The sequence below is a fragment of the Nerophis lumbriciformis genome, linkage group LG05 (assembly GCF_033978685.3).
Source record: "Nerophis lumbriciformis linkage group LG05, RoL_Nlum_v2.1, whole genome shotgun sequence".
NCBI lineage: Eukaryota > Metazoa > Chordata > Actinopteri > Syngnathiformes > Syngnathidae > Nerophis > Nerophis lumbriciformis.
The window spans coordinates 15826632-15841345 of NC_084552.2; the positions used below are offsets into that span (position 1 = coordinate 15826632).

Genomic DNA, 14714 nt, shown 5'->3' on the forward strand with positions numbered 1-14714 from the left:
CATGTCACTATAAAGTTATATAAGCCTTGCTTGTTCAATATTTAATGCAAAACTTGTTTGGGTCCCTATCAAAAAGGTTAATTTGTTCAACCTTTGTTCAGTTTTAAATGTTGGCCCACTGTGTATTTGAGTTTGACACCGCTGGCATTCAGGGTTAGATTGTAAATTATTAGTAACATATCATTCACATCCGGAGGGTGGCAGTAACGCGCTGACTCAGTTTGCAACCACCGTCAAATACAAGCGAGGAAGAAGACTGTCCTTTTGCGCATGCGCTAAAGTCATTTTCAAACGGAACGGCGGTTACTTCCCTCGTCGCCTGAAAACAAATCTAAATATACGATAACTTTTTGTGTTGGCTAAATACTACAAGATACTCCAACAATGACTAGCACGTTGAAAGGAATTACTCTTAAAGGAAGTGTCGAGGTTGTGGCTGACTTCTTTTGTAAGTATTTAAAACTGAATGTACGCCGTAACTCGCGTAAAGAAATGTTGCTAAGTTAGCATACTTCTAGGTAGCAGTGGTGATGATTAAGTGTTATTTTTGTTTTTCTCCTTGGTTAGAACAACTAAAATAATGCTATTTGGTAACAGTAGAAAAGAGCATCATACACGAATACAAATAGACGGAGTATATTTTGAAAGGGTAAAAGAAACTAGAGTTTTGGGTGTAATAATAGATGATAAAATGAACTGGAAATCTCATATAAAAAATATACAACATAAGGAGGCAATAAACATTTCAATAATGAATAAAGCAAAACATGTTCTACACCAAAAATCACTTCATATTCTCCACTGCTCGCTAGTGTTACAATATATGACTTATTGTGCAGAGATATGGGGAAATAACTACAAAAGTACACTTCATTCACTAATTGTGTTACAAAAAAACCAGTCAGAATAATAAATAATGTTGGATATAGAGAACATACAAACTCTTTATTTATTGAGTCAAAAATATTGAAGTTCAATGATTTGGTAAAATTGCAAACAGCTAAAAATGATGTACAAAGCAAACTATAACCTGCTACCCTAGAATGTACAACAATTCTTCTCAACAGAAGAGAAGAAATATAAACTTAGAGGAAAATGTAATTTAAAACATTTGTATGCTCGTACAACACTAAAATATCAGTATGTGGAATTAGATTATGGAATGGATTAAGACAATAAATTAAACAATGTACATATATGATCCAGTTTAAGAGGTTGTTCAAATGAATAGTGCTTACAGAGTACAAAGAAGAAGAATTATGAGAAACACTTTCAACCTTATTGAAAATGGGATATTCTTGATCTCAGTATGTTTATCGTGACTGACTCAATTATATATTACAAGAACGGCTGTATTAATCATTCACTGATGTCATTGTGCTGTAAAAAGAAGTCAGTAAATGAACGTACCGTATTTTTCGGACTATAAGTCGCAGTTTTTTTTCATAGTGTGGCCGGCCGGGGGTGCGACTTATACTCAGGAGCGACTTGTGTGTGAAATTATTAACACATTACCGTAAAATATCAAATAATTTAGTGGACTCTGGACTGGACTCTAGAAAGAGGTTCCGCAGCCTCCGAAGCAGAACCTCCAGGTTCTGTAACAGCTTCTTCCCTCAGGCTGTAAGACTCTTGAACGCATCATAATTAAATTATCCCCTCAACTCCCCCCAAAATGGATTAACTCGCTGGAATGAAAAAAAGACAATATAACATACATCCATAAACGTGGACGCATGTGAAAAAGTGCAATATATTTATATGTACAGTAACCTATTTATTTATATATGCACCGTATTGCTGTTTTATCCTGGACTACCATGAGCTTATGTAACGAAATTTCGTTCTTATCTGTACTGTAAAGTTCAAATTTGAATGACAACAAAAAGGAAGTCTAAGTCTAATAATATTTAGCTCATTCACGTAAGAGACTAGACGTATAAGATTTCATGGGATTTAGCGATTAGGAGTGACAGATTGTTTGGTAAACGTATAGCATGTTCTATATGTTATAGTTATTTGAATGACTCTTACCATAATATGTTACGTTAACATACCAGGCACCTTCTCAGTTGGTTATTTATGCCTCATATAACGTACACATATTCAGCCTGTTGTTCACTATTCTTTATTTATTTTAAATTGCCTTTCAAATGTCTATTCTTGGTGTTGGGTTTTATCAAATAAATTTCCCCAAAAAATGCGACTTATATATGTTTTTTTTCCTTCTTTATTATGCATTTTCGGCCGATGCGACTTATACTCCGGAGCAACTTTTAGTCCGAAAAATACGGTATGTATTTGTAAACACTCTGAAGTGGGAAAGGGGTAGGATTAAATAAGCTTTGCTTCTTCCTACTCCTTTTCAGACATGATGTATAGAGAAATGATATGGAATTGTGTGATGTATTATGCTGTAAGTGTGTTCATGTTCGAAATAAACTAAAGAAAGAACAAATAAACACGAGGCCATACAATTATTTTGTTAAACTTACCGGGGCACACGGCCTGCATGTAACATTAAACCGTGAAGAAAGACAAATGACTGACCTAAATAAAGACACAATGGCTGGCTGCTTGTATGGTTTAGCTATATTAAATGTAACAATCGCAGTGGTTGTTCTGCAGCTTTTGGCATCAACAGCATCTTGTACCAGCGGGGCATCTACCCTCCGGAATCCTTCACCAGAGTCAGCCAGTACGACATGAACCTCCAAGTCACCGATGATCCCAAGCTGAAGGACTATCTCAACAGCGTGGTGTCTCAGCTGAAAGGTGAGTTTTCAGTAATCTGCTCAATGCGTGTCGGTTATAAACGACAAGTACCTTATTCTATAAAGATATACATTCAAGATTGGTATTTTTATTTACACATTGATCACAAAAACAGGACGGAAAGAATATGTTGGACCTAAATGTGAATGACAGAATGGTGTAAAATAAAAATAAAATACATGAAAATATAAATATATGTATAATACATGTATGTGTGTGTGTGTGTGTGTGTGTGTGTGTGTGTGTGTGTGTGTGTGTGTGTGTGTGTGTGTGTGTGTATACAGGTAAAAGCCAGTAAATTAGAATATTTTGAAAAACTTGATTTATTTCAGTAATTGCATTCAAAAGGTGTAACTTGTACATTATATTTATTCATTGCACACAGACTGATGCATTCAAATGTTTATTTCATTTAATTTTGATGATTTGAAGTGGCAACAAATGAAAATCCAAAATTCTGTGTGTCACAAAATTAGAATATTACTTAAGGCTAATACAAAAAAGGGATTTTTAGAAATGTTGGCCAACTGAAAAGTATGAAAATGAAAAATATGAGCATGTACAATACTCAATACTTGGTTGGAGCTCCTTTTGCCTGAATTACTGCGTTAATGCGGCGTGGCATGGAGTCGATGAGTTTCTGGCACTGCTCAGGTGTTATGAGAGCCCAGGTTGCTCTGATAGTGGCCTTCAACTCTTCTGCGTTTTTGGGTCTGGCATTCTGCATCTTCCTTTTCACAATACCCCACAGATTTTCTATGGGGCTAAGGTCAGGGGAGTTGGCGGGCCAATTTAGAACAGAAATACCATGGTCCGTAAACCAGGCACGGGTAGATTTTGCGCTGTGTGCAGGCGCCAAGTCCTGTTGGAACTTGAAATCTCCATCTCCATAGAGCAGGTCAGCAGCAGGAAGCATGAAGTGCTCTAAAACTTGCTGGTAGACGGCTGCGTTGACCCTGGATCTCAGGAAACAGAGTGGACCGACACCAGCAGATGACATGGCACCCCAAACCATCACTGATGGTGGAAACTTTACACTAGACTTCAGGCAACGTGGATCCTGTGTCTCTCCTGTCTTCCTCCAGACTCTGGGACCTCGATTTCCAAAGGAAATGCAAAATTTGCATGGTTGGGTGATGGTTTGGGGTGCCATGTCATTTTGTGACACACGGAATTTTGGATTTTCATTTGTTGCCACTTCAAATCATCAAAATTAAATGAAATAAACATTTGAATGCATCAGTCTGTGTGCAATGAATAAATATAATGTACAAGTTACACCTTTTGAATGCAATTACTGAAATAAATCAAGTTTTTCAAAATATTCTAATTTACTGGCTTTTACCTGTATATGTATATATTAGGAATGTCCCGTTCCAGGTTTTTGCATTTCCGATCCGATACCGACCGATACCGATACTGGCCTATCCGAGCATGTATTAAAGTTTAAAGTTATTTAGCCTACTTAGTTGTCAGAATCATGTTGAAAAGGGTTTTAGTACTCTTGATAACAACTAGCCAGCTGAATTAGGGGAGTTTGAATAATACACAATGGTTGGTAACAAGAAACTGACCTGTTTATTCAAGGATAAACACAAAATAGACAGAATTATACATGACAAACAGAAATGGCATCATTGAACTAGGGCTGGGCGATATGGCCTTTTTTTAATATTGCGATATTTTAAGGCCATATTGCGATACACAATATATATCTCGATATTTTGCCTTAGCCTTGAATGAACACTTGATGCATATAATCACAGCAGTATGATGATTCTGTGTGTTTTGATTGATTGATTGAGACTTTTATTAGTAGGTTGCACAGTGAAGTACATATTCCGTACAATTGACCACTAAATGGTAACACCCGAATAAGTTTTTCAACTTGTTTAAGTCGGGGTCCACTTAAATTGATTCATGATACAGATATATACTATCAAATATATACTATCATCATAATAAATTCATCACACAAGATAATCACATTGAATTATTTACATTATTTATAATCCAGGGTGTGGAGGGGGCGCCTGATGTAAGTGTCAAAAAGACAGCCAAAAGAGTTTGATATGAGAATAAATCTAAAGTTAAAATATAGGGTAGAAATGCACCCATTTGCAGGAAATGTAGTCTTGATTTTCAAAATGTTCTTTCAAGGCTTGCATGTCTACATTAAAACATTCTTCTTCATACTGCATTAATACATGCTACTTTTAAACTTTCATGCAGAGAAGGAAATCACAACTAAAAAAAATCACAAATTTTTTCATGCGGTGTTGATGTGGAAATGTTTGCCTCTGCATTTTGATGGTGTGGGCGTGTGGCACCGAATGGAGATAAGCGTCTCGACAGACGTCACAATATTTGAACAATGATGACGAAAACTGTTGTCTCTGTCGTGTCCGTGTGTCGAAAATTGTTATGCGCTTATTTTTTTATTTTATTTTGTGCGTGGCATAGATTTGCTATGCGCAGAGGACGCTTAAACAGTGCGCAATTGCACAGGCGAGCACCTTAGAGGGAGCGTTGCTCGCACGGCTGCGCTAGCATGACAGCTAACGTTAGCCATGCTGCTACCTCTCTGCTCGGGGAGGACGTATACGTATGTGACGTATGACGTGACAGTATGTGACGTATGTAAGAAGGTGCACTTGCTGTCTGTGAGAGGGAGACACAGGAAAGAGTGAGAAGAGCCTGTCGTGTAATGCCAGCAGCTAAAAGCAACTGCGTGAGAATTGTGGATGTGTTGAAGGTGTGCTGGAAAATGCGGAACAGAAATTACAGAGCAGCAGAAAAGTGGAATGTATTATTTAAATCGGTGCGTTGGAAAACACGGACCGGAGTCTTTTTTAAACTGGATCTGGATCTGCATTTTCCCATGCCTTGCCGATACGCAATTTTTGGCAAATATCGGCAGACGATCCGATCCAAATATCGGATCGGGACATCCCTAGTATATATATATACCTGTAGATGTGTGTGTGTGTATATATATATATATATATGTGTGTGTGTGTGTGTGTGTGTGTGTATATATATATATATATATATATATATATATATATATATATACATTGACCGTAAAAACTACAAATTTGAGGCCTGTACATTATCTCAAATAGCTAAAGTATCAGAAGTATCGATATTTTGATTTGATGATAAATATAGTATAAAGATATTTTAATATCGATTCTCACAACACTAGTAAGCGCACGCCGCAGGAGGACCAGCTGGCAGAGAAGGTAGCCTGTACCACTTCAGCATGTGTTGCCTTCATTATAAGGCTTATATAAGGCTTAGAATTTTTGGCAGCTCCAGACAGATTATTTTTTGGGTCCAGTATGGCTCTTTCAACATTCTGGGTTGTCAACCCCTGGCCTGGGCGATATGACCTAAAAATTAAATTCCCATTTTTGTTCACAAATTTAAAACATTTCCCCCAAAAAATGTTGCCCCCTATCTAAAAAGAAAATACATTTTCATACATAGATGATTCAAAACACGTTTTTCTTTTATTTGATCAAAAACTAATAGTTTGACACATTATCCTGCTTTTTAGCCTGAGTTTGTTTGTTTGTTTGTTTGTTGTTGCGGTCTTGTTCGCCTCCTAAAGAAGCACTGCCGTGTGCAGTCCTTTTGTTCCACGTCTTCTGCCGCAAAACCAAAGTACTGACTACACTTCTGTGGAATAAACGTCTTGCTATTGTTAGCATTATCATTAGCCATGGCTTGCTCGTGTTTGCTAAAACAAAAAACTCATGTATCCATAAAATGCACATATCGCCCAGGCCTAATCCACATTCAAACTGCTGGACACCTGTTTCACTCATCAAAATGAGGAAAATATTTTGGTTGTCTGGAGTTGGCTTGTATTGTTTTTGCTTATGTCGTGACTGGATGACGTCACATAAGTCAAGACAGAATGATATGTTGTTGATTATCCTTACAGCGTGGCTGCTGGACTGCACCGTACAGAAGCTCGTGTTGGTGATCACTTGTCTGGAAACCAACGAGGTGCTGGAAAGGTGGCAGTTCGACATCGAGTGCGACAAGTCAGCGAAGGAGTGCAGGTGAATGCCATCAAATACACTTTGATACATCGGAAGCAGCCCATCAATCTATGCCGAATCAATCGTCAATTAACTGCTCCTTGAAACAATGCATAGTTGCACATTAACGGAGGTTAAGGATGAGGTTGGCATTCAGAAAATGTCAAGCTTCTGTAGTTCCCCGTCTGGCAATCCACATCGCCGTTCTGTTGCGGCTCGGTCATGCAGTGCGCAGACTTTTACAAGATCTTGCCAATCTATGTGTAATCACGTGGTAAGGGAAGTTGTAATAAAGCAAACCACAAAGAGTTTATTCTGTCCTTAATGAAGTGGGTCCTGCCAGTAATAACAGGTGCTGAGCGCCAATGCTGACGATAGTTTAGCCTTCATAAACCACTTTATTTTTTGCAGCCAGCAACAACACAACAGTAACATCCCTGGCGAGCGTGTCACAACAACCACTCCCCTGCTTTCCCGGCCCTTGTATCAGCTGATAATATTTACACAGGCCCACATATAGCTGCCCAGGATATGCCTGTACATAATTTTTAAATTTTGGGCCTCCATAATCAGAATGTCTTAATCAATTTGAGTCAACAAGATGAAATGACCGTACTTTCCGGACCATAGGGCGCACCGGATTATAAGGCGCACTGCCGATGAATGGTCTATTTTTTATCTTTTTTCATATAAAAGGCGCACTGGATTATAGGGCGTATTAAAGGAGTCATATATATATTTGTTTTTTTTTCTAAATGGAAAACACTTCCTTGTGGTCTACATAACATGTAATGGTGGTTCTTTGGTCAAAATGTTGCTTAGATGATGTTTTACAGATCATCTTCAAGCCGCTTTCTGACAGTCTCTTCCGGATGCGCCGTTTTGTGGGCAGTCTTATTTACGTGGCTCACCTTCGGCAGCGTCTTCTCCCCGTCATCTTTGTTGTAGCGGTGTAGCGTGCAAGGACGGGAGTGGAAGAAGTGTCAAAAGCTGGAGCTAACTGTTTTAATGACATTCAGACTTTACTTCAATCAAGATGACGAGGAGAAATAAGACCGCCCACAAAACAGAAACAGAAAGCGGCTAGAAGATGGTCTGTAAAACATAATCTATGCAACATTTTGACCACAGTTATGTAGACCCCAAGGAAGTGTTTTATATTTAGAAAAAAAAAAAAATAATATGACCTAAGGGTGTAAAGGTACACAAACATTTCGGTTCGGTACATACCTCGGTTTAGAGGTCACGGTTCGGTTCATTTTCAATACAGTAAGAAAACAACAAAATATAAATTTTTTGGTTATTTATTTACCAAATTTGTAAACAATGGCTTTATCCTTTTAACGTTGGGAACACTATAATAATCCTGCTCAAAAATAGAAATAGCTCTGTGTGTGTTCCAAATCAATTATTTAGTGTCTCTGGCTCTTGTTTAAATCCCAGCTCAGATAATACAGTTCTTGGAGAAAGGTTTTGGAGAGCAAAGCAGTACAGTCCATGTGCTGCGGTTAAGGGTGAAAATGTGTAGAGGGTTGGCTCGAGAGCCTTCTACCAGCCCAGACAGAACAGGTGGTGGGGTTCCTGGCTGGAATCTCCCAAGAACGATCCTTGGACTAGATGTTTTTTTTCCTTAGCTCGCCATCATAAAGAGAAGCCTGGCCTGTGTAAGAACCAGGACCGTCCTTATAAATCAATGTGTACACAAATCAAATTAGGGATGTCCCGATCCAGGTTTTTGCACTTCCGATCCGATACCGATATTGTTTTTGCACTTCCGATCCGATACCGATACTGACCGATACTGATACTGACCGATACTGGCCTATACGAGCATGTATTAAAGTTTAAAGTTATTTAGCCTACTTAGTTGTCAGAATCATGTTGAAAATGGTTTTAGTACTCTTGATAACAACTAGCCAGCTGAATTAGGTGAGTTTGAATAATACACAATGGTTGGTAACAAGAAACTGACCTGTTTATTCAAGGATAAACACAAAATAGACAAAATTATACATGACAAACAGAAATGTCATCATTGAAACTAGGGCTGGGCGATATGGCCTTTTTTTAATATTGCGATATTTTAAGGCCATATTGCGATACACGATATATATCTCGATATTTTGCCTCAGCCTTGAATGAACACTTGATGCATATAATCACATCAGTATTCTATGTGTTTTGATTGATTGATTGATTGAGACTTTTATTAGTTAGTTGCACAGTGAAGTACATATTCCGTACAATTGACCACTAAATGGTAACACCCGAATAAGTTTTTTAACTTGTTTAAGTCGGGGTCCACTTAAATTTATTCATGATACAGATATATACTATCAGATATATACTATCATCATAATACAGTCATCACACAAGATAATCACATTGAATTATTTACATTATTTATAATCCAGGGTGTGGAGGGGGTGCCGGATGTAAGTGTCAAAAAGACAGCCAAAAGAGTTTGATATGAGAATAAATCTAAAGTTAAAATATAAGGGTAGAAATACACCCATTTGCAGGAAATGTAGTCTTGATTTTCAAAATGTTCTTTCAAGGCTTGCATGTCTACATTAAAACATTCTTCTTCATACTGCATTAATATATGCTACTTTTAAACTTTTATGCAGAGAAGGAAATCACAACTAAAAAAATCACTAATTTTTTCATACGGTGTTGATCTGGAAATTTTTGCCTCTGCATTTTGATGGTGTGGCACCGAATGGAGATAAGCGTCTCGACAGACGTTATAATATTTGAACAATGATGACGAAAACTGTTTTCTCTGTCGTGTCCGTGTGTCGAAAATTGTTATGCGCTTATTTTTTTTCATTTGATTTTGTGCGTGGCATATAATTGCTATGCGCAGAGGACGTTTGAGCAGTGCGCAATTGCACAATCGCGCACCTTAGAGAGAACGTTGGCCACACGGCTGCGCTAGCATCACAGCTAACGTTAGCCATGCTGCTACCTCTCTGCTGGGAGAGGACGTATACGTATGTGACGTATGACGTGACAGTATGTGACGTATGTAAGAAGGTGCGCTTGCTGTCTGTGAGAGGGAGACACAGAAAAGAGTGAGAAGAGCCTGTCGTGTAATGCCAGCAGCTAAAAGCAACTGCGTGAGAATCCACAGAACTGTGGATGTGTTGAAGGTGTGCTGGAAAATGCGGAACGGAAATTAGGGAGCAGCAGAAAAGTGGAATGTATTATTTAAATCGGTGCGTTGGAAACACGGAGCGGAGTTTTTTTTTTTTTAACTGGATCTGGATCGGCATTTTCCCATGCCTTGCCGATACGCATTTTTTGGCAAATATCGGCGGCCGATCCGATCCAAATATCGGATCGGGACATCCCTAAATCAAATATCTTCATTAAATAACACTAATTGCATTATAAAGTATTCAGAACAGGTTCTAGTTTTTTCCTCAATATTGTACAATATAAATCAACATACATGTCAGAATCACAATATGCATTAAAGTGCTAAAATAACCATTAGCAGCATAAATATGACCTATACAATTCGGTCAGTGCACTAAACGTGCTTATTATCAAACACATTCAAAAGTACATTCAATACACAATAGTTATCATTGGTTCAAGTCATAAACCTTGTGTATGAACGATTGAGAAATATGCCACAAAGACTGTTGTAATGAAACAATGGAAGAAAGACTAATATATTTTCATAAACATGGACTCACCAACTCCGCTTCTACAGTCACACACAGCTTAATGACAAAAAATTTGGCGCTGCTAGTCGGCTCTACAAAGTTAACAAATAAGCATTTAGTTTAGAATCCCGTCAGCACAATATTTCGGGTGAAAACGAGAATAAAAACCTACCTCGAGCAGAAATACAATCTGTCTCCCATCACGTCCGTCTACTGGCCACTTCCTGCTACCGGCTTATAAGCACAGCTGATTGGACCGCGGCGGTCACGTGACTAGGGAGAGCTGCGCGCTCTCCCTAGTCACGTGACAAAGAGTAATAGCAAGAGCCTAATAGTCTTTGCAAAAGTATGTATTTGACACCTGCGTTACACCAGCATGCCGTGTGTTGTGCCTCGGTGTGCATTGTTTACACAAAGTGCGGTGCGGTACGCTACTTATGTCCGTCCGTGCAGTGCGCTACTTAATATGTTCGTGTGGAAACTTGTTCGGTACACCTTCGAACCGAACCGAACCCCCCGTACCGAAACGGTTCAACACAACACCCTTAATATGACCCCTTTAATGCGCAAAATAGACCTGAGTAGACCCGCTCATCGGCAGTGCACCTTATAATCCAGTGTGCCCTATGGTCCGGAAAATACGGTACCGCCATAAGTGATTTTCAATGGTGATTTATAACCCTGCATTTAAACTTGTCATTTTCCAGTGCCCCCCGGGAGAAGTCCATTAAGGCCATCCAGAATGACATCCGCTCAGTACTCAGACAGATAACTGCCACGGTAACGTTCCTGCCGCTGCTGGAGACACCATGTAAGTAACCTTACATCAGCTCTACAGATTTACTTTATGGGATACCATCCATTTTCTACCGCTTGTCCCTCTCGGAGTCGCGGTGATGGCTGGAGCCTATCCTTCTTTTGTTGCCTTATTTGTATTCGACTTTATTAAGTGTTCGGATATATACTAATACAAACCCCGTTTCCATATGAGTTGGGAAATTGTGTTAGATGTAAATATAAACGGAATACAATGATTTGCAAATCCTTTTCAACCCATATTCAGTTGAATGCACTACAAAGACAAGATATTTGATGTTCAAACTCATAAACTTTTTTTTTTTGGAAAATAATAATTAACTTAGAATTTCATGGCTGCGACACGTGCCGAAGTAGTTGGGAAAGGGCATGTTCACCACTGTGTTACATGGCCTTTCCTTTTAACAACACTCAGTAAACGTTTGGGAACTGAGGAGACACATTTTTTAAGCTTCTCAAGTGGAATTCTTTCCCATTCTTGCTTGATGTACAGCTTAAGTTGTTCAACAGTACGGGGTCTCCGTTGTGGTATTTTAGGCTTCATAATGCACCGCACTTTTTCAATGTGAGACAGGTCTGGACTACAGGCAGGCCAGTCTAGTACCCGCACTCTTTTAATATGAAGCCACGTTGATGTAACACGCGGCTTGGCATTGTCTTGCTGAAATAAGCAGGGGCGTCCATGGTAACGTTGCTTGGATGGCAACATATGTTGCTCCAAAACCTGTATGTACCTTTCAGCATTAATGGCGCCTTCACAGATGTGTAAGTTACCCATGTCTTAGGCACTAATACACCCCCACACCATCACAGATGCTGGTTTTTCAACTTTGCGCCTATAACAATCCGGATGGTTCTTTTCCTCTTTGGTCCGGAGGACACAACGTCCACAGTTTCCAAAAACAATTTGAAATGTGGACTCGTCAGACCACAGAACACTTTTCCAATTTGTATCAGTCCATCTTAGATGAGCTCAGGCCCAGTGAAGCCGACGGCGTCTCTGGGTGTTGTTGATAAACGGTTTTCGCCTTGCATAGGAGAGTTTTAACTTGCACTTACAGATGTAGTGACCAACTGTAGTTACTGACAGTGGGTTTCTGAAGTGTTCCTGAGCCCATGTGGTGATATCCTTTACACACTGATGTCGCTTGTTGATGCGGTACAGCCTGAGGGATCGAAGGTCACGGGCTTAGCTGCTTACGTGCAGTGATTTCTCCAGATTCAGAACCCTTTGATGATATTACGAACCGTAGATGGTGAAATTCCTAAATTCCTTGCAATAGCTGGTTGAGAAAGGTTTTTCTTAAACTATTCAACAATTTGCTCACGCATTTGTTGACAAAGTGGTGACCCTCGCCCCATCCTTGTTTGTGAATGACTGAGCATTTCATGGAATCTACTTTTATACCCAATCATGGCACCCACCTGTTCCCAATTTGCCTGTTCACCTGTGGGATGTTCTAAATAAGTGTTTGATGAGCATTCCTTAACTTTATCAGTATTTATTGCCACCTTTCCCAACTTCTTTGTCACGTGTTGCTGGCATCAAATTCTAAAGTTAATGATTATTTGCAGCAAAAAAAAAGTTTATCAGTTTGAACATCAAATATGTTGTCTTTGTAGCATATTCAACTGAATATGGGTTGAAAATGATTTATAAATCATTGTATTCCGTTTATATTTACATCTAACACAATTTCCCAACTCATATGGAAACAGGGTTTGTAGATAAAACCCTTCCACTAGCCACATTGGCCCCGATTCAAAAACGTTGTAGTTTCAGGGGTAGGATATAAACAACCGGCATATTTATGCTGCCTGTCGTGCAATAAAAAGCAGGAGTTTCTTCAATACCCACAGGTGACTTCAACCTCCTGGTCTACACCGACAAAGACCTGGAAATTCCGGACAAGTGGGAGACGTCCAGCCCGCACATCATCAGCCAATCAGAGGAGGTGCGTCTGCGCTCGTTCACCACGTCAATCCACAAGGTGACCAGTATGGTGGCTTACAAGAAGACCGACTCCTTGTAAACAAACACGCTCGTTCATACTGACTCTTACGTTACGTCACATGACCCACGACATCCATAGACTCGTCTTTAGGGACGTCAACAATTGCCACCAGACATAGCGCAGATTTGGAATTTCCCAAGAAAAGATGTGGAAAAAAATGTATTTCATTTTCATATTTCATGTTTATTTGAACAGTGGGGGGGTGACAATGTCACACAAGGTATTTGTAACGTCTGACTGTTCATATGTGTATATATGTATATATAAAACAGGGGTTTCCCACCTTTGACAGATGGCAACATCTACCACAAAACATGGTTATATTTTCCCCTCCTCTAAAAGATTAGCTGACGCGTCATAAAATGTTTTCCAATATATTATACAGTCATTGCGATATCGTGCAATCATGTCACACAAACGCTGTTTTGTTTTCTTTGTAGAACATTGAATGACAAGTTTCTCTGCGCTCTGATTTTAAAAAGGGGTTTCTTTACTTTTCGGGGGGTCAAGAGCTGAAAAAGTTTGGGAAACCCTAAAAAACAGTTTTGCGATCGGTGAGCACAGATATAAATCAACTTGCAAAAAACTACTCTGTATTTTTAATAAAGTGACCATCTTCTGCTGTATGAAAGGATTTTTATTTGACTATTTTCAAGACAATGCAGTAGAAAACTTGTTTTTTTCCTGTCATTTTATGAGAATAGAAAGTCTAAAAAACTGCAAAAAAAATCTCCTTCAGTGTTAGATAAAATAATCTAATAAATATGCTATTAATAAATATGTAAGCCAATGAGTGGAACAAATGTGTTTGACTATACTGCAGTATTTAAATATAATCTGCATCTTTTTAAATACTGTCTTGAGTTCATGATCTGTTCCCTAAAATTCAGTTTGCTATTAAACCAAAGCCACTCGGTGCAGTTGAAAAAAACCAAAAATAGTTTGTGTAATGGATATAGTTAGGTTTTGTTCCCCAAGCGTTACAAAAACTGACCAATGACTCGAAGTAACATGTGCAGCAACTAAACAATATTACAGACTGTGCAGCTCCAAAAGTTCATGAAATGTTTTTTGTCACTTATTTCAGAAAGTGAAACAATACATTACGAGTATGTTTTACATGGATTAAAATATTTTAAGCTTTTATTTCTTGCAAGTTTGAGGTGCACACAATTCACCTTGCTTGAAGTCCACTCTGTGTAATATCTAATAATAATAATAATAATAAGTGACAAAAACATTTACCCTTTTTCACGATGTTCAAAGTTCAAAGTTTTTGACATGTAGTAGTAGTAGTAGTATGGTCACCATGGCAACCAAGTCAATGCAACAAACATCCAGATTTTTTTCAAATAAGGCACTGGCTGGTAGATAAGTTA

The 14714-nt window shown here is 38.7% G+C and overlaps 1 protein-coding gene across 1 annotated transcript; it reads left to right on the forward strand.

Moving 5' to 3' along the window:
• The first annotated feature begins 244 nt into the window (after positions 1 to 244).
• On the forward strand, positions 245 to 14227 carry mad2l1 (MAD2 mitotic arrest deficient-like 1 (yeast)). Its single transcript, XM_061961219.2, has 5 exons — positions 245 to 448; positions 2629 to 2775; positions 6728 to 6848; positions 11212 to 11315; positions 13181 to 14227. Exons 1-5 carry the CDS (start codon positions 385 to 387, stop codon positions 13351 to 13353), a joined length of 609 nt encoding a protein of 202 aa, XP_061817203.1. The 5' UTR covers positions 245 to 384; the 3' UTR covers positions 13354 to 14227.
• The last annotated feature ends 487 nt before the right edge of the window (positions 14228 to 14714 follow it).

Coding starts and splice junctions, on each gene's coding strand:
- mad2l1 (XM_061961219.2), top strand. CDS start 385: ATGACTAGCACGTTGAAAGGAATTACTCTTAAAGGAAGTGTCGAGGTT. Junction 449..2,628: donor GGTTGTGGCTGACTTCTTTT/GTAAGTATTTAA, acceptor GTTGTTCTGCAG/CTTTTGGCATCAACAGCATC. Junction 2,776..6,727: donor CGTGGTGTCTCAGCTGAAAG/GTGAGTTTTCAG, acceptor TTATCCTTACAG/CGTGGCTGCTGGACTGCACC.